General features: G+C 51.0%; 9 protein-coding genes across 9 annotated transcripts; 5 read left to right on the forward strand and 4 right to left on the reverse strand.

Moving 5' to 3' along the window:
• Positions 1 to 1,191: 1,191 nt before the first annotated feature.
• Positions 1,192 to 1,995, reverse strand: N0V96_008367 (uncharacterized protein; the record flags this gene model as incomplete). Its single annotated transcript, XM_065758305.1, has 2 exons — positions 1,192 to 1,712; positions 1,989 to 1,995. The coding sequence occupies 2 exons, from the start codon at positions 1,993 to 1,995 to the stop codon at positions 1,192 to 1,194; spliced, it is 528 nt and encodes a 175-aa protein (XP_065613060.1).
• Positions 1,996 to 2,209: 214 nt separating this feature from the next.
• Positions 2,210 to 3,448, forward strand: N0V96_008368 (uncharacterized protein; the record flags this gene model as incomplete). The annotated part of the gene is made up of 4 exons (XM_065758306.1): positions 2,210 to 2,396; positions 2,460 to 2,540; positions 2,702 to 2,709; positions 2,828 to 3,448. The coding sequence occupies 4 exons, from the start codon at positions 2,210 to 2,212 to the stop codon at positions 3,446 to 3,448; spliced, it is 897 nt and encodes a 298-aa protein (XP_065613061.1).
• A 111-nt stretch (positions 3,449 to 3,559) lies between these two features.
• On the forward strand, positions 3,560 to 4,390 carry N0V96_008369 (uncharacterized protein; the record flags this gene model as incomplete). The annotated part of the gene is made up of 1 exon (XM_065758307.1): positions 3,560 to 4,390. One exon carries the CDS (start codon positions 3,560 to 3,562, stop codon positions 4,388 to 4,390), a length of 831 nt encoding a protein of 276 aa, XP_065613062.1.
• A 753-nt stretch (positions 4,391 to 5,143) lies between these two features.
• Positions 5,144 to 6,183, reverse strand: N0V96_008370 (uncharacterized protein; the record flags this gene model as incomplete). The annotated part of the gene is made up of 2 exons (XM_065758308.1): positions 5,144 to 5,607; positions 5,793 to 6,183. The coding sequence occupies 2 exons, from the start codon at positions 6,181 to 6,183 to the stop codon at positions 5,144 to 5,146; spliced, it is 855 nt and encodes a 284-aa protein (XP_065613063.1).
• Positions 6,184 to 8,772: 2,589 nt separating this feature from the next.
• N0V96_008371 (uncharacterized protein) lies at positions 8,773 to 9,291 on the forward strand (the record flags this gene model as incomplete). Its single annotated transcript, XM_053189987.2, has 1 exon — positions 8,773 to 9,291. One exon carries the CDS (start codon positions 8,773 to 8,775, stop codon positions 9,289 to 9,291), a length of 519 nt encoding a protein of 172 aa, XP_053052409.2.
• Positions 9,292 to 11,147: 1,856 nt separating this feature from the next.
• N0V96_008372 (uncharacterized protein) lies at positions 11,148 to 12,254 on the forward strand (the record flags this gene model as incomplete). The annotated part of the gene is made up of 4 exons (XM_065758309.1): positions 11,148 to 11,342; positions 11,401 to 11,764; positions 11,940 to 11,979; positions 12,053 to 12,254. 4 exons carry the CDS (start codon positions 11,148 to 11,150, stop codon positions 12,252 to 12,254), a joined length of 801 nt encoding a protein of 266 aa, XP_065613064.1.
• Positions 12,255 to 12,610: 356 nt separating this feature from the next.
• On the reverse strand, positions 12,611 to 13,467 carry N0V96_008373 (uncharacterized protein; the record flags this gene model as incomplete). Its single annotated transcript, XM_053189989.1, has 2 exons — positions 12,611 to 13,165; positions 13,231 to 13,467. The coding sequence occupies 2 exons, from the start codon at positions 13,465 to 13,467 to the stop codon at positions 12,611 to 12,613; spliced, it is 792 nt and encodes a 263-aa protein (XP_053052411.1).
• Positions 13,468 to 15,920: 2,453 nt separating this feature from the next.
• N0V96_008374 (uncharacterized protein) lies at positions 15,921 to 16,430 on the forward strand (the record flags this gene model as incomplete). The annotated part of the gene is made up of 1 exon (XM_053189990.1): positions 15,921 to 16,430. The coding sequence occupies one exon, from the start codon at positions 15,921 to 15,923 to the stop codon at positions 16,428 to 16,430; it is 510 nt and encodes a 169-aa protein (XP_053052412.1).
• Positions 16,431 to 21,923: 5,493 nt separating this feature from the next.
• N0V96_008375 (uncharacterized protein) lies at positions 21,924 to 23,113 on the reverse strand (the record flags this gene model as incomplete). The annotated part of the gene is made up of 3 exons (XM_065758310.1): positions 21,924 to 22,342; positions 22,540 to 23,004; positions 23,068 to 23,113. 3 exons carry the CDS (start codon positions 23,111 to 23,113, stop codon positions 21,924 to 21,926), a joined length of 930 nt encoding a protein of 309 aa, XP_065613065.1.
• Between the last annotated feature and the right edge of the window lie 2,800 nt (positions 23,114 to 25,913).

Genomic DNA, 25,913 nt, shown 5'->3' on the forward strand with positions numbered 1-25,913 from the left:
CACTACCCGCGTTGCATTAACCTTGATCGGGAGTGTCTTGACCTATTGCGCATGGGAACATGCCCTTCTAGTCGTTTGTAAGCATGCACTCAACTTCGCCAGTCATCGGTCACTATTCAGAACAACACAGGTGAAGTAATATCAGATATGCTGCATCAATTAACCGCTTCATCGTGCCTGAATGATAGAGCTGCATTCTAGTAAACACCATGTATTGAACTTCTTAATAACTCTTGTGTCTAAACTGAGTATATCCTCTATGACAGTAAATCTCTTTCTCTCTACTTGACTTGTCCTCAAGTCGTGATGCTCGAGAATCTCAGAGTAAGAAGCCCTCAGGAAGGTCAGGCCCTGCGGAATGAAGGAGTTAAATCGACACCAGTCAAGGCTTGCACCCAAGTCAGTCCACAGAAAGGAAAAAACTCACCCCAGATATGAAGGCTATCAGGAGACGCCTTGGAATGATTCGGCGGGTGCGAACTATTCATCTGATCGCCGTCGACATAGTGCTCAAAGATGAACTTGCTAGGATCAAACCTATGTCGAAGATTCATATTAGTCGGAGGGCACTCTTCTCACTCAATGTGCCCAAACTCCCTTAACAAACAAGACAACTATGGGAAAAAAGAGACTTGCCAATAGTCAAAGATTTGGCTCCCCATGACATGCCGCCCAACGCCCCAGCAATTCTCATATCCCCGCTCGCGAAGCCAGTCGTGGCCGAGGAACTGCAGATCCGAGTCGTGGGTCTCGAACGAGGCGTGATGGACGTGAAATTTGGGGCCCTCGAAGAAGAAGAAGGAGTGATGGTCCACGAGTTCATCGCCGCGGTCTAGTCGTAGGAAGACCGTCACGTTGCGTCCAATTTCGTCGTGTACGAGCTGCCCTCTCTCGTGAGTTACTTCTTTTCGGGCACCAGGATGAGACAAGGGGATAGATTCAGGGAGTATATTTGACTTACGTCGCTGGGGATGAAGTTGAACCGAGTTGTGAAGAAGTCGTACGTTTGCTGGAAATCCGTCACGCATGCGCCAAAGTGTCCCAATTTGTGCACAGGTGCCGGGACTTTATACAAAATAAGTCGGACTGATGGGGAAAACGTCAGATCTCAACTTACCTTTATCAAACCGCTGAAATGTGCCCGCATCTCTATGCTTCTCAGTCGGCTGCCGTCGAAGTCAGACATCCAAGTTACTCCATCATCACAAGATAAAAGCTCAAGTTGATACATACAAAATTGAACTCTCGTTCCGGGAACACCGTCGCCTTCTCCCGCATCACCTGGCCGAAAACAAGGTGAAAGGGAAACTTATCAACACCGCCCTCGAACGTCACGCACCGGCCACCGCCGGGCGCCTTACTCAACTCGTACGGCCCCGAAGCTCCTGGGAGCGTCTTGGAGGCATACAAGAGATCCTCTTCGGACTCAACGACAAAGGCCGCGCCGCCGAAGCAGTCTTTGGCACCGGCTTCGGCGCAGAGGACGAAGGGTTCGGGCCCATAGCCCCGGTAGTATACGCAGGTGCCCTCGCGAGAGGCCTCTACAAAGCCAAAGTCGCGGAAGAAGGCTTCGGCTCTTTCAAGGTTTTGGTAGGTATAGTTTATGTGTGCTATCCGGACGAGATTGATTTTGGGGGTAGGGGTGGTCATCTTTGCAGTTGTGGTATAGATACCTGTCGGAGCTTGGTCGGGTCTTCGGAGGCGGAGGTAGACTATCCTGGATCGGATATTCACACAATAGACACTTTTGAGCAAGGAAACACTTTAAAACTTGGCATTTTATATGAAATCTGAAATAACCGAGTTTTATCATGCTTTCTGATGGAAATGTGTGAATGAGCATGCTGTCTGTCCGAGGCAGACCGGAGCAGCGTCGTCAAAGACCGTGCTCTACGTCTGTCTGTCTTGGAGGAAATTACCCCGACGCAACACAACCAAGTCGAATAATAATAGCCCGCCGCTTCTGTCCGCGGAACGGAAATACTCACCATGCATCGTTTCATTCGGATTTACGACGCTTTGATGCTGCGAGATGACCGACCGAGTTCTGCTTCCGTATATGATAGAATTCGATCATTGTCATCCATTTTTGAGAACATTTCTTAGGCCGGAAGCTCTATGTCGTAGTTTTGTCATCGCCACTTACACAATCACTTTTTGCAAAGGCTAAACAACATTCGCAATCGAGAGTCATTTTGGGTCTTTTAAAATGACCATCCCGGAAGACATCGTATCAAAACCGGCCAGTGAGAGCCATGGTCCGGCGCCGGTGCCTCCAAAGGCAGATACGCAATCTCACGAGGGCAGCGCCGATGCCGCTGCCCTCGAGACCGATCTGCTCATCATTGGCGCAGGCCCCGCCGGGGCTTCGCTGGCTTGTTTCCTCGCATCATACGGTTCGTTCTGAGCGCTTGGTTCTCGATGAGAGCTACCTTAGGCTGATATGTATCCTGACCTAGGACTCAAGGGAATCATGATCAGCGCAAGTCCCGGCACCGCAGATACCCCGCGGGCTCATATCACAAACATGGCGGCTCTGGGTATGTTCTGGCTTCCGTTATCATGCAACCTCTTTTCTTCAATAATTACATGAAAATGCTAACATGTCCTTAGAGTGTCTCCGAGATATCGGCTTGGATAGAGAACTTCAAGCGATTGCGACGCAAGGTCACTGCATGCAACATACTCGTTGGTGTTATAGTATGGCGGGTGAGGAGTTTGCGCGTATCCCTTCCTGGGGAAGCGATGCCAGAAGAAAGGTATCTATCCAACACTTCGCGCTCTACCTCTTACCAGGCAAAGATCTCAGAACCTCACTTTACTCTAGGGCGACTACGAGCTCGCGAGTCCCTGCGACCCCGTCGACATACCCCAAACCGCATTAGAACCAATCTTGGTCCGGTACGCAGCACACCACGGCTTCATCGTGAGATTCAACACCAAGCTCGTGACCTGGAGCAAGGAATCTTCTCCCGAAGGAAGGTACCTAGCCACCGTCTGGGACATGGTTTCCAAAACCCACTACTCCATCCGGACAAAATACATCTTTGGCGCAGACGGCGCTCGAAGTCTCGTCGCAAAGACACTCGAACTACCCCTGGTAGCAAAACCTGGCGGCGGCCTGGCAATCAACGTCCTGGTCAAAGCCGACCTCTCTCATCTGATGGACCACCGGAAGGGTAACCTGCACTGGTTGATGCAGCCTGGCATCGAACATCCAAGTTTCGGCTGGATGGGTATCGCGAGGATGGTGAAGCCGTGGTTCGAGTGGATGTTCATCCTCTTCCCGACCAAGGACTTTGATGCGTCGGTTGAGGTCTCTGAAGAAGCGTACAAACAACGAGTTAAAGAGTTCATCGGCGACGATACCAAAGTCGATATTCTCTCTGTCTCGAAGTGGTTCGTCAACGATATTGTTGCCGAAAGATACTCAGAAGGGAACATGTAAGCAAGCACCCAGCGCACCTTGCATCCTCGTACATCTATCGCTATGACCCAAAGCTAATCGAATAACCCCCTCAGATTCTGCCTCGGCGACGCAGTCCACCGCCACCCCCCAATGAATGGCCTTGGCTCAAACACCTGCATCCAAGATGCCTTCAACCTAGCCTGGAAAATTGCCCACGTCGAAAAGGGCCGCGCCGGCACCACCCTCCTCGACACCTACAGCGTCGAGCGGCAGCCCGTAGGCCTCGGGATCGTGGCTCGCGCCAACGAAGCCTTTCGAGACCACTATGCCGTGTGGCAGTCCCTGGGCATGCTGGAGAAGACGGCGGAAGAACGCAGCGCAGTGTTTGAGCAGCTCTCGCACACGACGATACAGGGGCGAGAGAAGCGCCGCGCGTTCCGCGAGGCTATTGGCCGGACGGCGCACGAGTTTCATGGGCTTGGCGTTGAGATGAACCAGCTTTATTCCGGGCCGGCGATCTATGCTAGAGATGAAGATGGGCCGTATGTGCCATCAAAGCAGGAGGCTGAGGATCCTGTTGCGTATTACGGTCCTGACACGTATCCTGGCCGCCGGCTACCTCATGTCTGGCTGAATAGGGCGGTGCCGAAGGAGCCTGTTTCGACTATTGACCTGGCTGGCAAGGGTAGCTTTACCATGTTTACTGGCCCAGGCGGAAGTCTTTGGCGCGAGGCAGCTGCTGCGGTCTCGTCGGAGCTGGGCTGCGAGATCAGGGTCTATTCCATTGGTTTCCGCCAAGACTGGGAGGACGTTTATTATGAATGGGAGCGTCTGCGAAAGGTTGGAGAGTCTGGTGTTGTTCTCGTTCGGCCGGATCGCTTTGTGGCATGGAGGCAGAACGAGGTATCTGCGGACTCGGACACGTGTGTTCAGAAGCTTCTGCTGGTGATGAAGACGGTTCTGCTCCGTGTTAACGAATGATGAAGTTTTAGTGTCATAGACATAATTTGAGTTAGACTTGCCAGATCTACTTATACGTTACTCTCCGTGTTCTGGAGTCTCACCAGAAGACCATAATTCTTCCTCCGGGAGTTTTCTGACGGACATCATATGGTGGCTGTTGTGGTCTGAATTGACTTCGATCATCTGGCAAAATTCGCTCTTCCTCGAGACGTGCGACATGAGCTCCCTCCGGTTTGGCCACTTGCAGATTTCTACCCTCCTACGTCTTAGATGTCTACTTACTTATCAAAGCTTATTCTGCAACGAATATAATGTAGATAGAGAAGTGAAAGTGGTGACTGAAAAAGAAAACCGGGGGTCGGAAGTTGCTACTCAATTCTCTCAGTGGTCACGAAAGGTCCATTCTCATTTCTGGTTTCCACGGCCGTTGCCTTTGGGGCAGTTTTCGCGAGCATCTTGGATTTGTGGAACCAAAGACATCCCGTGCATGTAATTATTGACCCTTTTATAGGTGTGTACTCCTTGCTGACATATCACTTGAAGATGAACGAGGCGCAGGGGAGCGCAATCGCGCTGATTAGACCGACATACAGTAGTGAAGCGAAACAATTATCTAGATCAACTGGTGCTAAGGTAGAGGAACAGCAGTTCACACTTGACATTCCTATACAGCATGATAGATTTCCCATATCGTTTGCCAAGTCTAGAAGACACACTGGCATCATCGGAACCACCAGGCCTAACAGCCAATTTGAGTCTCTTATGACCAGCTCAGTCATACTGAGCCAACAAAGCCTCAGCTTCCTTGAACTCGCGCCTGATCGTTTCAACATGAGCCCGACTCCTTGGGGCAATCCGAACATTAAACTCCAAAGGCGCCTGCAAAATCCCAGGATTATACGCGTGCGGATCCAAAGGCACAACCTTGCCCGTGATAGGGTCCATGGGCTCAGCGAACTCGAAGGCCCAAAGAAGCTTGGAGGCGATCCGCCACATATTGCGCTCCGCGAGGTGGATGCCGGGGCAGATGCGACGGCCGGCGCCGTAGTTGTAGTGGTCTCTGTTCTCCCACTCCGGGCTGCCGGCGTAGTCGTTGGCCAGCTTTGGGTGCTTTAGGTATCTGTCTGGGTCGAATTGCTCTGCGTCGGGGTAATTTTCTTCGGTGTGATGGAGGGCCCAGGTCGGGATGAAGATTGTTGAGTCTTTCGGGATCAACATGCCGTTGTATTCATCGTCTGTAGCCGCATTATCGTTAGTATCCTCCTGAGTTGGAAGAGGAGGTGTTTGGTGTCGTGGACGAACCTTGACGGACTTTATGCGGTAGGGCAGTGACGGCACTAGATTTTCTCGCATGGTTGGTTCTACATATGCTTCGGACTGGAATGAGAAAGCGGGTGGAAGACTTACACCGGACGCCAACGCATTCCTTCCTTGACGATGCAGTTCACATAGGGTAGCTTCAAAAAGTCATCCCAGCGAGGAGACCGACCACTTCCACAAGCCTCATCAATCTCAACCTGCGCTTTCCTCTGAACCTCGGGATGCAGCGCAAAAGCGAGAACCAGAGTCAACAGTTGCGCGGCAGTGGTGTCGGCACCGCCCTCGATAATCTCCCCCATGAGGTTGGTAAAGGCATGCTGGCTGATCTGTTCGGGCCAACCCTTCTCTTCGTACTCGTCAAGCAGGCCGTCGATGATGCAGTTCCGTCTCTCTCCGCGCGTCCGACGCTCTTCGACGAGTCGACGCGCTTTGGACCAAGTCGTGTCCATTATCTTACCGGCGTCGAGTGCCCGGCGTTTCCAAAAGGCCATTGAAGAAGGGATGTATCGCAATAAGGTGAAGACGTCTACCGGAGGGGCGGCTCCGGGTTCCATTGATGCTGTCCACTTTGATGGTTCACGTTAGTACTAACAAGGCTTGCCTGTGTGTCATATAAAATTGATTGTACCTTTGCCATTACATCGTAGACTCCCTAGATTTAGATATCAGCTCAACCTCACAACTAAAAGGGAGCAATGTTAAACGTCATTGCATTGCTTAGATTGGCTTACATGTCCCCAGAAAGAGTCCATATCGGGTGCTCTAAACCCGTATGTGATGGATGTTACCACTGAAGCAGTATATCTTCGGATCTCGTTGAAGAAACCCTCAGGTTTGTCTAGAAGGCGAGTCATTAAGACAGTGGCCCTTTCCCAAACATGTTAGCAATCATAAAAAGATAACTCGGAAAAGAGAGTCTGGTGGCTGTTGGTAGCTTACTCTGCCTCTTGAACTCGAAAGTGTTGCTCGTCAAGCTTCTTTGGAGAAAAGTTATGAGAAATCACCTTGCGTTTAGACCGCCACGTGGCGTCCATCTGCTCGAGAGCGAGGTGGTCACCATGGGTGAGGAGTCTCCCCACATAACTAGGAGGTCGATCGGAGTAAACACTGCCTTTTTCTACGAGAAGCTTGTGGATGGCTTCGCGGTCACATAGGACGATGATAGAGGATGGTCCAACTTTCAAGGAGAAGATGGATCCGTACTGAAGTGCCCATTCGCGCAACCTAGATACGTTGTATATGATCAGTTTATACGCCCAAAGAAGTAATAAGATATGGCCAAACTCGAAGACAGGTTGACTCACTGCTTGTAAAGCCCTGTTACGGGGATCTGATGAGAGTTTCCGAGGATTGGCAGTGTAGGTGGTCCAGGTGGCATACGAGGATCTCGCCTCCCTATCTGCAAAGTTTTGTGCAGCAAGACGCCCAGAATTAGAGTTATGACAGCAAGTTGCCACATTTCAATCGATTCCAAAGATGTCTATCAAGCTACTTCCGCAACTAAATGAGTATCCCGCATTGCTTTTGTACACGCTCTTCCATGCTACCATGCACCCCATTACCAAACAACAGCCGTGATATTGACATCTACGTCCTCGTTAGCAATGCTCTTACACTGATTGGACCCGGACGAATCCCTTTTGTCAAAGGCATGGTGTTCCTGAACGAAATTTGTCCGGCGGGGTACTTACTGTGAGAGAATCAGTCCGGGGGCGCGGGGAACCGGCTCTTGTGGGAACTCCGCGTTTTTCACCTACCAACCAACAGGTCTTGCCGTAATCCTATTCGTTGTAGCGTGAGATTGGGAACGGCCGTTGAGCTGCCCCCCAATGTCTAGTAGATTTCCCCGGATTTGCAAGATGCCAGATGCCAGAATGGGCTTGGCTTTGGGCCCACGATCCGGAGAACTATGGGGTCTCGTTCCCCGCAACCCGGGCCAGCCGCGACCCCAGCCGGTATCAGTGGCAGCGGAGCTTTCCACGTCATTTTGCAGCACTTATTGGGGGGTGTTTGTGAAACTGGCTGACCCACCATAGGTGCCGCAAAAGCACCAAACAAGATCGCGTTCCCTGCGACCCCCTTCCAGACTGATTGAATGCGCACGATCTTGACTTCCTACAAATTTGCTTAGCCGCGAGTGACATACTTAACCATGGTATCTGATGTTGATAGAGACACGGGAGTGCCATCTCCGAGCCGTACTCAGGAAGGTGTCGCTCAAGAGGGCGAGATATCGGATCTTGCTTGCAAATCTTGCAAGAGGTGAGAGATCGTCCGTCTCTTTGCCTAGGTACACAAAATCACAACTGGCTGACACTTCCCTGATTGGGAACTTAGGAGGAAAGCAAAATGGTGGGTCATTTCATACTTAGCTTTGGGTCTCCTTCCAGCGTTCAGCTGTATGTATCTGTATGGTCTAACAACACTAGTGATCGTCTTCTGCCATGCTGTACACTTTGCGAAAGAAATTCCCAGGCTTGCGACTACCCATCAACGCGACTGAAACCAGGCCCAAAGACAGGTAGGATGCTAGCGCTGTGACTTGAGCTTCATGTTCTCGCCGGCTGACAGCGAGGTTAAAGGCTCACGACATCGTAAGCGGCGGCGATTAAGCGGCAATCTCGCTCACGTTGACGAAGAACAGCATGTCGAGGCCGAAGACGATGCCCCCTCTGTGCAACCGGAAGTCTGTTCAAGATCACTGCCCGCCGTTGAACCACAACTCCTTGACTTCCTTTCTTCGGGGCTTACAGACCACGATGACTTGGCCAGTCTTCATTCGGACTCTTCGTACATTTCCGATACGCGCTTCGTTCGCGCCATCAGCTTATCGGCCCTTGTCCATCCATCTCACGACGTGAACTTGACGCCCCCTTCGAGTCTCCCCTCACCGACCCGTCGCGGCTTCTTCTTGCAACTTGCCGGAGCTCAAAACACGTTGCAGCAAGTATGCGAGTCACTAGACTTGTCAATCGCATCATTGCAGACATTGTGAGAGGATCAGGCTTTCACTAATTGGCATAGGCGACCGACACCTGATAACTAACATCTACTTCAGGACCGACGCCTATTTCGACAACATGACTGCATTCTCTCTCTTCCACCAACCTTCATTCGGTGAAAAGGTCCAAGGAATCAAGAATGCCCTTCACCTCAAGGCGCTACTGGCGTCAATGTTCTCCTTCTCAGCCCGTTTCGCTGCCGCTCCCGACGCAGAGTCTCCGTCAACTTCGGAAGCCTACAGCGGTCCGAGTCATGGGCGATTACACAAATCGGCCATGGACTTCGTCAATGAGGCAGTCGAAGAATACGATGACAAACCCCCGCCACTCTGTATTCTTCAGGCTCTCATATTATGCACGTTTTATGGGCTCACAAGAGGCGTCCGTGGCCGCGCGTGGCGAATGCTGGGTAACTGCGTCAGGATCGCCTACGAGCAGCGCCTCCACCTCGTCGACAGCATCATGCAGGCCAGACCTCAGCCGGGGACCTCTGGCGTGGCTCAATGGTCGGCGATGGAGGAGAGGCGCCGTAGCTGGTGGGCCATCTGGCAGATGGACATATTCGCCTCGACGGTACAGGTTGCCCACCGCGATTGACCACAGCATAGGCATGAACGAGAATCACCTCCCGGTGCCCGACGTGATGTGGTTTCAAAACATGTACCAACCGAGCTGTCCGCTCGATCCTGCTCCGCTGGAGCGGGCGAAGAAGCTGAGCAAGTCGGGCAACACCAGCGATGTCGCGTGGTTCATCGTTCTCAATTCCATTATGCGTAATGCTCAGGTTTTGGCTCGCGGCAATCTTCACAGCGTTCTTTCGGATCTTAGTCCCGCTCCTGGAGCCGATTCTCGCCCTCTGAAGCAATATCTCCATGGATCATTCCGCAAAAGGCAGTCGGCAGAAGATGCGCAACAACTTCCCGTTCTCATTGGGGCTCTCAAACAGACTGTCGCCCTACTACCGAGATCACTCACTTACCAAGGAGCTCAATTAAACTTCAAGTTCACGGGCTCCCTCATCCACCAGCGATTGCCCTCAGCTGCCATCCGAAAGACGTTCGAATGCTTCACAACATGCAATTTATCTTATGATTCAACTAGCACGTTTCATGATCTATCACCATTTTGCATTTAACGAAATCCTGCTAGGCACGATTTTCTCAGAAACAGACAGTCCTCCTTCATTCGGATGGACTTCCTCATCCAAGGATGAAAAAGAGAGACTATCCAATTCAGAAGGCCTCCGGAACTGTCTCGAGGCATCAGACGACATCCACTCCATCGTCAGCCGCTCTTCAGAAACACACATCAAATGGACGAATCCATTTTTGGCGAGCACAGTATGGCTTGCTGCCTCGTTGCAGGTACTCCGCAAGGTATTTGCACCGTCGACGTGTAACGAGGCGTCAGAAATGAAAATCAAGGAGCTCCGTGCAGTGTGTCAGAAATACACTGACTTTTGGGGAACGCCCGAAAGTCTTTTACAAAATCTTGATTCTTTGGAAGAGCGACTGGCACAAAAAAAGGCAGAGATCGCGGCCATTGAAGCAACTCACATGCTAGGCTGCGCATCATATCAACACGCCGGGCATCATACTTCCGCATTTGACGGGACGAGTGCGTTACAGAACTTTGGCCTCATGATGGGGCCGGAGCTGGACCAGAACTCAATGTTCACATCCGTAGTGCCGGAACAACAAGGGCAAGACGTGCCCACGCCAATCTCGCCGCGTAACGCTTCAACTGCTACAGGCCACTGGTTTGTTGACGAGCAGCACGATGTCGCGGAGGGTACTGCTGGTGGATTAGGGATACCAGGTCTCAATGCTTCGAATGAGTTTGCCGGATTTCCGGAGGGTGACCCGGAGTTGAGCTTCTTCATGTCTACCTTACTGTAATGAGTGCGTGATACCCCTTGTCAGCCTTTGTCAGATCGAGGATGGATTTAAGCTTTCCTTCAAGGCAGTCAGCGTTGAATTCTGGAACTGATTTATTCTTCTTCTTCTTCAAGGTTGTGATAAGGTTGCTTGAGATACCTTTTGCACAGGGCGTGACTACCGCTGGGCTAGTGCTGGCTTGACATATTTCTACTCCGGGTGGACCGAGTGTAGTATGCGACTATTTGTCCCGTTCATTCTTTCGCGGAACAATTGCCCAGTAAGAGTTAACTATCCTTGTAGTTCACGGTCAAATGCCAAACTAATTTGGGTTGCAGCGCGACGGACGGACTGATTACAGCCAAATCTATCTTAACCCGACGTAACGGTCTAATCTCAACCAACGAGAAATCGGTTGTGGCATGGGAAATATGCTGTGTACTTTGCATATTTCGATTCCCGAACTCCACGACCTCCCTCAATACCTCTCTCTTATTCGAGTACCGGTTTTATAGCTATTCATAGCCTCAGTTCAGAGCCACATACCCTCGACCCACCCCAAACTCGCGATTCAGGATGAGCCCTTCTTGGACACACTTGGTGCGCTTCGTCGCTGAAGAAGACAATGAAATACACCTAGGCCAGGTTGACGCCAGCCAATATCCTGATGTCGGACTAGCGACACTGGAAGGCCGAAAGGTCAAAGCCAAGGTTGTGATCGGAGATGTATTTGACGGGCGTGTCACGGAGGATGTCTTACACATCAAACATGTAAGTCTCTCAGTATCTTACAATCTGAGGATACTTGGTTTGCTTATTTACTGACAAGACTCTCAAAACCCTCCAGCTCCTATCGCCCGTCACCGCCGATCAGGTACTAATCATCCGATGCATGGGACTCAACTACCGCGACCACGCCAAGGAGGCCAATATGCCCATCCCCGAGGTCCCGGTCCTCTTCATCAAGCCTCGGACGGCATTAACGGGTCCGTACCCATCCACGATCAACATCCCCAAGGTTTCTCAGGACGGGTCGAGCGACTACGAGGCCGAGCTTTCTCTGGTTCTCTCAAAGTCTGGCCGTGATATTCCAGAGGAAGAGGCTATGGATTACGTGCTCGGGTATACTTGTAGCAACGACGTCAGCGCCCGGAAGCAGCAATTTAAGAACAGCCAGTGGTGCTTTTCGAAAGGTAAGTGCTGGAGAGCTGAAGTGCTTGCAAATGTGAAATTCATGATGGGCAAGTTTCCGTCAATTCAGAGGTTCGGTGCCAACTTCTCCTTCAGGTCTCGATGGATCTTGTCCCATAGGGCCTGTTCTGGTCGCGAAATCTGCCATTAAAGACCCCCATTTTCTACGGATCAAAGCCATATACAACGATCAGGTCGTCCAGGACTCCAACACGAAGTAAGTTTTTAGCCTCCATTGCACTGACACGAGCGGGTGTTGTAGTTTTTTTCTTTGCTGACTTGCGGAAAAGGGAAATGATCTTTACCATCCCACAGATGATTTCGTTCCTGTCACAGGGTACGACTTTGGAGAAGGGCACGATTATCATGACGGGCACTGGTCCTGGTATTGGTGTGATGAGGGACCCGCCCATCACGCTCAATGACGGGGATGACATGAGAATTGAGATTTCTGAAATTGGCACTCTTGTCAACCGTGTTCGGTACGAATGAAGTGATATTCCAGAGATACATTGAGGGGATTGAGTCGAAAGGCTATTAGACTTAGACGTGGTTGAATTCTACATTTCCAGAACTTGCGTTGATACAACCTCCCTACGGTGCCCGAGGATCGCGTAGTATTTTACCAGTAACTTACCCGGCTCAATTCACGGGTCCACCCGAAGCCACGAAGCGCATGAAGTCTCACAACAACGCGTCTTCCATCGCTTGCTCAGTCTGCTCATACCGATGCGTATTCGTGCAAGTACAAGAGCTCGAAATCTCATTCAAACGACAGCCTGCTAGCCATCCCATCATTGAGTAAGTTAGATGTAATTTATATCTCGACAGCTGATGACAGAGAGACCTCAAGTACCGGGCGCCACGCCGATCGTCATGCCGCCATCAACAGCAAGGACCTGACCCGTCATCCACTTCGACTCCGGCCCGCACAAAAACACCACAACATCAGCAATATCCCCCGCCGTTCCCAATCGAGGCCACGGCGTCGCCTTCCTCATCAAGTTATGGATCCCAGCATCCTCAAGATTCCCCCTCGCCAGCCCCGTCGCCACGACGCCCGGCGCAACGCAGTTGATGTTGATGTAGTCCTTGGCGTGATCCAGAGCGCCAGCTCTCGTCATGTGGTTGACCGCAGCCTTAGTCGCGGAGTACGCCACCTCTCCCGGAAACCCGACGACACCCGCGCAGGATGATATGTTGACAATGCGTCCGCGGCTGCCCCATGCCGCGTCGAGGTCTTGCCTGAGAAATTGGCCGATGGCGAGACGGCACATTTTTGCGGTGCCGAGGGTGTTTACGGCTGACATTCGTTCCCATAGTTCGTCGGATTCGTTTGCAAAGAGGTGGAACGGGGCCCAGTACCCTGCGCAGTTGACGAGGATGTCGAGGCGGCCGAATATCTGCAAACTTGACTTAGCCGGGACCTCAAAAAAAGGACTACAGGTTCGGAAGGTTTTTGTTTCACCTCATTTGACTTCTTGAATACATCCTCAACTACTTTGGTGTCTGTGATGTCTCCGGCGAAGAAGATGGCCTCGCCTCCCGCGGCGGAAATCACGTCAGCCGTCGTCTTGTCGATGTCTTCTTCGTAACCTTTGGAGTTGGGCAGGTCATTAAGATCAAAGGAAATGACTTTGACTCCGAGAGATGCAAGCTGGATAGCAATTGCTCTTCCAACTGCAAAAGTCACGGTCATTAACATATTGTCTTTGCTACCCTGCTACACAGAGGCGGGACTCACTGCCAGATGAGGAGCCTGTGACCAACGCCACCTTCCCATCTAATGGTCTTGCCATCTTTTCAAGTAGTTATCACTTGACCAGTGAAAGATGTTTTTAGAGTCTCGGATTGCCGGTCTTAAGTGAAATAGAAGTGGTTTTCGTGTATTTGGAATCGCAGTGGTTCTAAGAATTAGTTTGCAAAACTCTACGGTGTGGAATGAGAGGTGCGTGTGTCTGCTGTTGTGACATTTAAATCACACCAACTTCGAACATATCCAGTACAAATCGATGTTGAGTTTCAACAATGGGTGGTTGATGTCCTGTCTTGGCCGGAACTCGAAAGTTAGGCCGAATATCAGTCCGCGAGACGGTATGCCGAATACGGGACAATTATCAACCAACACAATCAGGGTGCTCTTCGAACAAGGGCTACTCCAAACACCCTTAAGATGCTTTTCGATACTAAGAAAAGTACTGAAAGAAGGTATCACCACTTTGTGTCTCATCTCAAGTGTTTCTCTGTGTAGAGGCTGAACAGGCAAACCTCGGATCCGACATGTTCGCGCGCAAGGTGTTCTGTGTTACTGGTGCCGCATCGGTAAGCTTCCCGAACTGAGCCGGTGTTATCAATCGATGCTTCAGTCATGATTCCCTGGTGTAATAGCTAATTGATACAAACGTTCTAGGGCATAGGTAGATCAACGGCAATCATACTAGCGCAAAGAGGCGCTGCTGCACTTGCGGTCAGCGACGTGAATGCAGCGGGACTAGACGAGACTGTCAGAGAATGTGGGGTCCTCTGTGTCATCCCTTTTCAGCTGAACTGCGAGGATGGACCAACTGCTGACGGTTGAGTAAAGGCGAGAAAGCTGGGGCCAAAGTCCTAGCTTCGAAAGTCGACGTTCGTCACGACCATGAGGTGAAGTCTTGGATCCAAGAGTCTTTCACCAAGTTTGGTAGACTCGATGGGGCCGCCAACGTTGCTGGAGTTGCCGGCGGGACTGGATCTACAATCATCGAGACAATCGTGAGAATCAACCACTTCTCTCCAGGGCTCGTGTCTTTCGTGATCAATGTATGTTGACTTCCTAGCTTCGCAGGCACAAGAAGACTGGGACATGACCATAGGCGTCAATCTCAACGGGGTTCTCAACTGCATGCGAGCTCAATTACCGTTATTGCCAAAACCAGGAGGAGCAATCGTCAATGTGTCAAGCACCTCCGGCCGAAGGGGTCTGCCGCACAGCGCTGCGTACGCGACCAGCAAGTTCGGCGTCATTGGGTTGACCGAATCAGCCGCTGGAGAATACGCCAAGGATGGCATAAGGATCAACACGATATTGCCGTGAGTAAGCTCCTCAAATGCTATGAGAGCTTTGTGAGTCCTGACCGAGAGGGTTGAATCAGCGGGCCGGTCGATACCAAGATCTTTCGAGACGGCGAGGCGTTGGGGCTCTTCGACTCGGACACGCTTTCCAAAGACACCTTGCTTCGCCGGATGGGTCAACCTGAAGAGATTGCAAAGGTCATCTGCTTTCTCTTGAGTGAAGATGCCTCATATGTGACAGGAGGTAAGATGAACACCGATGATGACCTGATTGGCGTAGACTTACAGTGAGTACAGCACACTGGAATGTCGACGGGGGCTACCTGGCTTGTTAAACGCGTTAATGACGACCTTGTATGCTAGAAACATAGTGATGCCATTCAATTCGTTTCCGTCCTTCAGTCAGAATTTCTCGTCTACCAAGCGGCGAAGGCGTCTTCGAACACTGTTTTCATATGCGTGCAAGAGACGAAAACCAGTGTCTAGTCCATGTCCTGAGGTTGTGCATTTGGGAACTTGAGAGTTCATGAGGGCGGCTTTCATAAGTTTCACGTTCTGATCATACAACAACAACTTTGCGGTGTTTTCTTCCTCCGTCAACTTTACGAAGGGAGCATATGGGGTCCTCGGGAATTTACATCCCTCCTTAACCACCTGATTCATGATCCGCCTTTGATTCTATCATCATCTCCATGGAGCTCCGAGCAGTAAGCCAGTACTAATTGCAACTATCTTACGTGCTAAGAAAAACGTTTTTCCTAAAAGTTGCAGCTTCAGCCCTATAGGCCATGGTACTGGAAGATCGTCGCTGGAGCTTCTAGCGTGACGTGTTTCCAAATCCCGCTTCGCGTCAAAATTGCCAAACAAAGACATTGAGGATCGTCTTCTCGAAGGACCACAAATCCCGACTGATCTGAGCTGACAAATTTTGGGCTCCGGGGACAACGATGCCAACTTTTCACTGACTGAGAAATAATGCTAATGCTGGATATAGCATAATACGCTGCCACGTTTGTATGTATATAGATTGGCGCCGTTCTAGGTCATTTCAACTCCAGGTAAAAAAGAATTCCGTCTCGTGCATCAGCCACCTCACTCACTTACACCATGTCCCACCACATCACAACCCACGACGCAACCGGCAAAGCCGTCTTCTCCCACGCCTCAGCGACCAGGGAATCGCACCAAGTCCCCTCGGGTTCGATTCAAGTCGTCGCCTCCACCCATAACACACAACTCGACCTCTCCAGCGAGGCAGACATTGTACAGTACAAGATCGACCGCACGCAGTCCCTATTCCTGAGCTCGCGCGTCATCACACCAGACAAGGGCACCTCGGCGCTCGTCACGGTCCTCAACCCGGGCGAGGAGTGGCCGATGCACAGGACCATGACGTTTGACGTGGTGTATATGCTAGAAGGCGTGGTGGAGCTGCACCTCGACTCCGGGGAGAAGCGGGTCGTGCGGGCCGGCGACTTGGTCACTCAGAGGGGAACGAAGCATAAGTGGGTAAATGTCACACCGGACGGTAGGGTAGCAAAGTGGATCGTTTTTGCGCAGGCTGCCGGGGATGTTGTTCGCGCTGGAGGGAAGAGTCTCTCCCATGAGTGGGATTGATCCTTTAATGGTTGATAATGGGAAGAATCAAGACTTCTCTTAAGATTGATCGTGGAGGACCATTCTATGCTCAGCACGATCAATCTTTGAGGTGTATGGCTACGCATATTGAAGGCTACCTGACTTGATGAAATGTCGGGGAGGCTGGCAGTCAGTTCTGTTGGGCAGATCACTATCCACACACGATTTGCAGTATGCCAGACAGAAATTACAGGCGTGCAATACGTTTACCAAACAATTTATTGGATTGTAGCTGAAAATTTGAGAGATTTGCTAAAAATATGCGACTGTCCAGTAACCCCGTGATGCTTTGAGCCTACTAGTAGTGAAGGAGAGCGATCGAGTCTGAAGAAACCATGATGCATCCATCTGAATCAGAGGGGACTCACACAGATACACACACAAGCACCAACTTGTGTCCAACATATGACCACTTCAGTCATCAACAAGCCCCCGTTTATTCTCGATCAGTTGCCTACGCTACTTTGATGCAAGTCACCTCTACCACTGCGCTCAACGTGGGTTGGTATCTGAACTTGACTTCGAAACGGCACGATCCCCGTTCAGGACCGCCCAGAATTCGACTGAATAGAATAGACCCTTTTGAATTTGTTGAAGTTCTGTTTCAATAATATGCGAGTTGCTGATGTAGTCACTCCTCCAGCACCAGCTCCAGAAGTTGTGAACAAGGTGGCAATATACAGTAGGACCCGAGTTCCCAGTGTCATCGAACGTCGTGTGTCCCATAATGAGTACACTTTTGGGGCTAATTGGGTATTCCTTGATGACGATTTGGTGTCTCATGTCAGGTGATTGATAAATGCCGGTGTATTCCGAGAGAGATGGTTGGTTCAGTACTGATATGGTGGCCGACATCTTGACGAAGGCGAATTGAAGAGTTGACAGATAGGAGATGTCGATTGAGAAATTTCAAAATTGGATATTATTGGAGATATTGGTTGTTATCCTGGGACAGGGGCACACTAACTGTGCAAATTTTCCACGGCATTTATATAAATGTCTTTCTCTATACCTACTGTACTTGCTCTTCTGGATGGCAAACAACATGGAACATGGGAATAGGAAGAAAGGGTGTTTGCCATTGGCGGTAAGCCCCAGGGGGGCGGCGACTACCTTGCGTTGAAAGGATTCCATGATTGCAGGACAACACCGCCTTTACCAACCGCAGAAGATGTCCACTGTCCACTCTTGTTCAAGAAAATTGATCAAGCTTTTGACGGTAGTTAATGATGATGTTCAACAAGCAGAGATTAGGACGCGTGGCGGGTAGAAAGCTGGATTTATTTACCTGCCTACAGTAAGGTAGATAAGTAAGGTCGTTAAAAATCATCGGGCGAGGCACCAGACAGAGCAACAACACTTTCATTCAGAAAACCGAACATATTTTGCTGTTTCCCCCATAATTGAGAAGCTTGAGAGTCCATTCGCGAGAAGTTCCGCCATGGGAATACCTAAGATTGGCCCCGCTTGAAGCATCCTACTGATGCAAGTAGGTTCAGCATTCCAAAGTCAAGGAAGGGAAATCGTCAGGGGTAAAGAAACACTCCCAGGAACCGATCAACTTACCGGAAGATATTTTCTCCCTTTGACTGCAAGTGACGGCTACTTTCGATACCTGATGTATCCCAAAGTTCCGTTAATATTGACTGCGTAATCACGCCACCTCCTCTATCACGAAGGACTGGTCATGAGCGCAGGCTGCCGGGGATGTTATTCAAGCTGGAAGAGAGTCTCTCCGATGAGTGGGATTGGTCGGTAAATAAGGCTGGATGAGGGAGGCAATGATACCTGACTGTATGGACGACACATATTCACTCTTTACCACTGCTAAGGGGGCCCAGCCGCTGCTCGGACTTGGGTTGTGGATCATCTCAATTGCAAATATCTCATCACAGTAATTTAGAGACTCTTCATGGTGGAACAGGAAATGCCAAAGATAATAAGGTTAGACAGCAAAATACTAGCATATGAAAACAACGCACGGTGGTAGCATACCCACAAGGTAAAGCTTCGTTTTCCTTCCGACAATGTGAATCGGTTTGAACGTGTAAAGAATGCGAGAGCAGAGTACCTTAGGTACTGCTGAAATTGTGTAGATTCTCGAGGTACGCCAAAAGGAACCGAGTGAGCCTAGAGAAGCCATGGTCCTTCGCAACGGTTTTCTAGCTTTTCGTATCTGCACTGCCTTGCTTCAGTGCCTTACCAACAATTTAACATGGACCCGGATCCTTCCTTAGCACGTGCTCATCTCCCCAACCTTTTGCGCATTTGGGGGGCATCCAAGTCAGTGTTGTTTTCACGTATTGTTTATCTTTATTCGTCGGGTCCCTTGGGTCCTTTAGGACTTCGATTTTGAAACGGACAATTCTCTTGTCTGGGCGATCTTTGTCTGGGCAAACCTTTTCTGGCAACCCGATTTCGTCCCAGGTTCTGTCCCGGCTAGCGAGATCGGTTCGGCGGTAAGCGAAGGGGACGCCTTCACATGGAAGCATGTTGCTTCTCCGACTTAATGTTTGATAGTGGTATTCAAAACGAAACCCCGAATTATTGGAGAAGTCGGGGTGCGCCGAGATGTTGACAAAGTAATGTTGGCTGGGGTCTCCATAGTACCGATAGGTGCCGAGCAAACGTTCATCAGGTCCTTTTCCAGGCCACACATCGTCTGTTTCAACTATGAAATCTTCGCCTTTGCCAGACATTTGAGAGAAACGATTTTTTGTTAAGCCGTGGTGGATCGAGTGAATATTGGGTGCAATAAGGTAGTTTGAGAATGGAAGCTGCCTTGGGGTGTCAATACTGGCTGGATAGGCAGCTTTGCCATAGCTTTTATATACTTATGACTTTCCCCGTATCCCATTTTGAAGACTCGTCATCTCAGACGGTACCATGAATACGAAGTACGGGCATATAGCGCGCGGTATTTAATATGGTTAATGCGGTAAACCTCTGCTTCGTGTCAAAGGACTTCATCGTTGTGGAACAGTACCGTCTTTGCTGAACGACGCGGGTGACCATCTCTTTTCAGCAACATCCTATTCAACTGACGGATAAAGACTGAAGAATCATAGGGAAGTATCTTAGCTAATGTCCACAGCTCTCGGCAAGCTTCGCTAGATGGAGCATCATGCTGAAAGGCGAGGGCAATTCTGTTCAGAAATCTGAACAATATCCACCGTTTCCCTGATCATCAAGAGACTATCCACAAGAAGCCCTTTCATGGACCGGTCAGAGTTTGGCCCCATAAGCAGTAGTTTATTCCATTGAAGCGCGTTGTTTCAGCAATTCAAAAACTTCAATAGAAAAACCGTCAAGGGCAAGGAAACACCCGTGACAGCCGATATCATAATCGCCAGATATCCCCTCCATGGCTACTAGTAGTGGCCTCTCTGAGTAATCCGATGAAAGAATCACGTTGCGGGGCTGTTCGTGCATGAATCAGAGACGGAGATAAAGAGCATCATCCAAGGACGATGAGGTGGGCAGTGTCGACCTATTTTGCTCGCGGAGCTTGGTAGAGCTCCGTGGATACTTACCTAGCCAGATGGACATGCCACGAGACTTGACAGCATTGCTTACTGAACCGACTGACAAGCTTGGTCCGTCCCTTGGTAGACTCAGATGTATGCGATATAAGTTGGAGAGCTTTCTCAGGCTCCTTGCAGGGTTCACATCGACGAGCCATGCAACATGACCTGCTTCACCGGTGGTCTGGACGAACTCGAAGACAGACTCCCTTGATATTGAGGAAATGCTCGAGGCACGATCTCGAAGCCACTTGATTCAACTTTGCTTCTCACGGATGCTGCGAATTTTCATTGAGGACGCGCTTTGTGAGAAGCCGTACTCGACGCTCTACATGTATGAGCTCATATGTAACGATTTTCCTGACTACACGCTACGTCGCTTCGCATCTCGGGTGGAAGATTCCACTCACAAATATCACTTCTGTTTCGCCAATGTTCGTCCATCGAAGGAGTCGTATCTAAGTCCAAGGGTGATGCACTCTAGGTCACATTCATAGTCTGACTGCTAGAGAAGAGTCTCACTCTCACCAGTGAGAGCAGCTTCACACATCTGTTACGATGCCTGGCAAGCTTTCCAGCGGATGTGTTCTTGTAGCCTATCATTTGAAAAGTGGACCAATTGATAGAGTCGTGGCAGAGCGCTCGATCTGGGCTGATTACGCCTGTCATATTCCGTGAAAATATCCAGAAGACTGTTCACGAGCGTTCTCATTTGATTAGCAGATAGAAGACAAAACCTCCGTCGTCCTATGGTTCCATCTTCACGAAAACCTCTGCATCTCATCATTCAGTCACACCGAACCCTCTCTCTCTCTCTCACACATCCTTTCTCTACGAGCCCGGTCATCTTGCCTCGAAGTATCTCACCGAAGAAAGAAGCAGCACCTCAAACCACATCACCAATGATCCTTCAGCAACCCCACGAACAACCCGATCACACCCATAATTCGCCAGCCCTCAACCTAGAAACCGCAATCCTCCTTCCCTCCTCAACCCAAATCCCGGGAACTATCGAAAATCCATCTCTCGTCAATGGCCACCGCACTCGCCCTGCATTCATAAGGCGTCTGCCGCTCAGCTGCGTGGGATGACCACCCACCACGAACCATCCATCACACACACCCTTGTCAGATGAGGCTGACGAAGGCGCAAATCCCTCGCCCCCACTCAAATCGGAACCCCTCCCAAGTCCCGGGTCGCAACGCCGCAAACTAACCCCTTTCCTTTCCTGAAATGCCACCCCTCCCTGCTCTGGAATCCCGGTTCCGGCCCCCCCGCGTGGGCCCCGGGTACATGGACCATTTTGACGCCGCCTTAGATGGTGTGATGAGAAATGCTTTCCAACCCCCCTTGACGACGAATTGTGGCGCGCGGGCTGGATATCACAGGTCAAGGCGAGAATTGTTGAATCTACGAAGATTAGACACGAGGAAATGCCTCACACTGACCATCATGTTACCATTTCATAAAATACCGTAGCAAAACCAATCACAAAAACCGCGGATTAAGAGACGGAAGTGAACGTTACTTGCAAGAGACTTTTTGCACTCGTTTGATATCAAAGTGGTGTAACACACCAACAACAGAAATCCCATAAATGACTTTGCTTCTTCTCCCCAGCCATGACACGATATCTAGACCTAGGAAGCCTATTCCCAGAAGAGGAAGATCCAAGTGAAAGCTGAAAATAGAAGAAGAGGACAGAAAGCGAAGACAAATACCTCCTAACGAGCCTGCTTTCTACTCTGTTACCAAAACCCGAAATGCAATTTTGATGACTCCCCCGAAAGCCATGCAGATGTGGTGACCGAAATCGCAACCTGCCGGGAGAAATGCATGTATGCTCACATGGAACACCACGTCTCACAACCAATCCCAATCCATTTCAAAAGACAAATGCTAATATTCCTCCATATCACACCGAAGTCGTAGAAGATCCCTCAAGAACTCATCGCTGGCCATGGTGATGTTGAGGCGGCGGCGGAGGCGGCATAATGCTTCCGTCGTGGTCGACCTCGACTTCAAACATGGGAATATCCTCGGCCTTGAAGTACATACCCAGGTCGTCCCCGCCGGCCGCCGAGATGGAGTACATGTCCTTGCCCAGCGCCACCTTGCGAACCTTGGCACCCAAACCCCAAAGCCTGCCCGGCGTCATTTCCTGGGCGAGCACGTTGTCAAATGTCTGCCACTGAGACCGGACGTGGGCGAGCGCCGTCCGCTGCAGAGCCCGGTGGCTCGGCTGGCAGTTCTCGACAATCTTCTTCTCGCCATGGCCCCTCCAGTTGATGATGAGGCGGACGGGCTTCGAGAGCGCGGAGGGGATGGCCTGAACGACGGCGGTGGTCACTGCCGCGGGGGCCATACCTTGGGGAGGTGATGGGAGTCGCATGCCCGGGGGGAAACTCCCCCGTGGGGGCGGCGGTGGTACACCGTCTGGTGCGCGGGGGAAGGTGCGTGGACGGTGGCCAGTCCAGCCTGGAGGAGGGGAGGATGCGACATCGCGGCCGTGGGGGGCGCCGGGATGTACGACGGGCGTTGCCGAGGGGCCGGGCGGCGCGTACGCGTGGTTTGTTCTGGTTCCGAGTCGTCGTCTTCTTCAGAGGAAGCAGAAGAGTCATCCTTGGTGTGCTTGCCGGATTTTCGCTTGCTCTTGCGGCGGGAGGACTCTGCTTTCTTACCTCTCCTGGACATGATGTTGTCGTTGTCGCTGTCAGAGCCGGCAGACAGAGAGAGCACATCGGAGGCGTCCATAGTCGAGGCCTCACTGCCAGAGCTTTCAGAGTCTTCCGATCTCACACCTCGGGGGAATGCGAAACCATTGGCTTCGATGAACTGATACACCTCCTGAGAGGACTTGGTGTGGATGTTCTCAAACGCATCTTCCAGGTCGCGGCCCGTTGCGGAGAGAATTTCCTGGCGTTTACCCCGGTGGACCTTGACAGCGTAAATAGTGTAAGACTTGTTCGGTTGGCGAGAGGTATAAATGTCAATGACAGCACTGCGGCCTGATATCAGACGAAGATTGTCTGCAAGGCGTGTTAGTCCTCATGTGTCTTCTACACCCCACGAGAGGATGTGAAGATGCCTACCTATGATCTGCTCACGCCATACAAGGCACAACGGGTTGGGAGCCATTGTCGTAGATGCAGGACGTGTTGACAATGTTGTAGACTCGGTTATATTGTTCAGCAGAACAAGCATGTGCAGTAAAAGGCAAGAAGAGGCTTAAGAATTAAGGTTGGTGAAGAAGGAGGGCGAGGATGAAAGGCCAAGGACACTTCTTATACATTACGCCTGCATCTCCGGGTCATCATCCCATAAGCAACTCAAATTGGTGGCATGCAGAGAGGACCCTGCAGCCTGAATGGCGCACCCCGGCCAACCCGTAGCAGTACTTGGGCGGTTGCGTGGCCCACGAGGTATGCTCAGGGACGGCACGTTCTGACAGAAAGGGGAAAGTGAGGCGATGAAAGTGGTGGTCTTGACATGGCACGAGTTAAAAGTCTCTAAGGATCTGAGATGTACCGAGCCCGGTCGAGAAGCAAGGAATGAAAGAACCATGTAGATCTCAGACCGAGCGACGGAGGCAGGGAGCTTCAGCTGCTGTGCTTCCCCATGTCTATGGGCGGTTTGCCATCTGATCTTCGGGGTGACTTGCTCATGCGTGCGTGAGTGTGTATGCCTGCCAGCAGGGGATATGCGGCTACCGGAAATGGGGAGGATGTAGTGCAAATGGAAAAAAGGAACGTTCCGATACAGTCGTCTTTTGGGCTGTAGGATTGAAAGCGGCCAAGCCACTCGCTGGAAGGAGGAGGATTTGAAGCATGTAACGAAAAGGAAAAAAAGGCTTCACTCGAGTCCGATACCTACAAGACCACCACTCGAAGGCTATATTCAGTGTGTCTGCCCTGCTTTCAAGTTTGTTCTTACCAATCACAAGCACTAATCGTGCCTGTCCGTCCCGTGTATCTCCTGGGCCGCCCTGCATACAGGCTGGTGGCAAGTCATGTTGCGTGGCTGGTCCCTATCGTAGATGCGTCTTGCACTTTTGTTCCCTCCCGTCTAATTCTGACACAAGATGCGGCTCACCGCATGCCTCCCGTTCTGCAAGGACCACGATGACGAAGGGATTCGTGGCTAGCTAGACGACCTTCTTCCGGCTCTGAAAATGGTATATAAGAGCCAGCTGTTCGGATTGCCTGGCGGTATGTCTCGCTGGCACGAGTAGTGCAAGCAACCGGTGAAGATGCCGACCGAATTCCATTCAATGAGTCAAATGTCTTTGGACTCTCCCGCTCAAGCTTCAAACCCGAACACGCAACAACTCTCCATCGTGGCCCGACTCACAAGCTTCTTGTCGTTGCTCTGGTTGCACTACTCAAAGCTCGCATCGACAACGGAGAAGCCCGTTGTCCTGGCGCAGAGGTACCCTCAGATACAGACGCCCGCCCTAGGCTCTGTTGCCGAGTACTGACATGCTTCATGCTTGCCTGCCGTCATCGTTGGGCCGTTGCGCAGGACTGCCATATGATTGGCATGTCCTCCCAGGCGAGAAGGACATTTCTCTAGAACGCGGGTCAAGATCAATCTGAGACATCAAAATGACTGGCGCTCGGATTTTTGCTGTGCAGCGACTCTGCGAGTGAACGTTGGTTGGTAGTTGAGCATCTGTGAGCTCGCAACCCTACGACGGCGATCGCACAGAGCTCTGGAGGGAAGAAACGAAACAAGGAAGGAAAGTTGGGATTCGGGAGTCCTCGCTCGTGCGTGTGTATAGACGTCGGAATAGGCGAACCTCAGGACAATGTGAGACCTCGCCTGTTGTCTCTGGGCTTTCGTCTGAAAGTTGGGAGTTACTGAAAGTGGACGTGCGAGGTAGGCCCTTGCAAATGTGCGCCTCATCCCAGCCCATGCAGCGAACGATTGGACCTTGCGACAAGGTAGCTGTCGCTGGCAGGTAAAGCAGGGCAGTGTATGTGTATGGCAGGGATGATCAGGCACTAGGGCAGTACGATCTCATAATAGGGTATGTAGACATGATTGATGGACGCACATGCTGCGTACAAAGCGAAGCGGAAAGTGGAACGTGGGAAAAGCAACCGTAACCATGTCTTATTTTCCTTCCTTCCGGGCGAAGCTTGAAGGTGACGCTCGCTGCTGCATGCAAGCTTCGCCGCCCACGAGGGTAGATGAGACGAGAGACGGGCTCGACCGTCTTCGGGTGCTACTGAGAGCCACGATATCCGAAATACCCACGCACCCGACGGGCCAAATGGTCCACGTGAGGTTGAGGCTTCGTTACTTAGCATTTCAATACTTTGAGACGCTGTCCCAAAGTCCTGGATAGGGTAGCTTAAATTCTCGTGATCTGTTAACGATTTTGCTTACACAAGACCGGTCGGGCACCAGTTCTCGTGACACTGGGCACAAAGTATGCAAATGGAAGATCTTCAGTGTTTGATAGGCGAGATATTCAAGTATTCCTTAAGTGAGGCTGTTGGGCGATCAAGGTGTTGATTGGACGTCGTGTCGAGACCCACAAACGGCAACTGAGTAAACAAGAAGGTTAACCACCTTAGTCCAAGGTGACACCAACGTCTTCTTTTCTTTGACGACGTCCAACTTCAAGGCTATGTGATAAACCTCCAGAACCCGGCATCTTCCTTGCCCAATGGCACCACCAAGACACGATGAACGGGCACAAGGCGGCCTCGACGACAATCTTTGCCCGACTCAGATGGTCTCGTCTCTTTGATGATTGATCCAACCTCTAATTATGCTACGGTTGTGCGTTCCCAATTCTCGAAACATATGTCTGTGGTCCTCCATTGTGCTCATGTCGCCTGACGCCCTGCGCGTGCCCTCGCACCGATTGTCGCATCCGACCATTCGCCAAATATTGATCCATTGCGCCTCCAAGAATCAATAGCCAGTG

This window comes from Colletotrichum fioriniae (genome assembly GCF_027942845.1).
Source record: "Colletotrichum fioriniae strain IMI 355084 chromosome Unknown scaffold_10, whole genome shotgun sequence".
Taxonomy (NCBI): Eukaryota; Fungi; Ascomycota; class Sordariomycetes; order Glomerellales; family Glomerellaceae; genus Colletotrichum; species Colletotrichum fioriniae.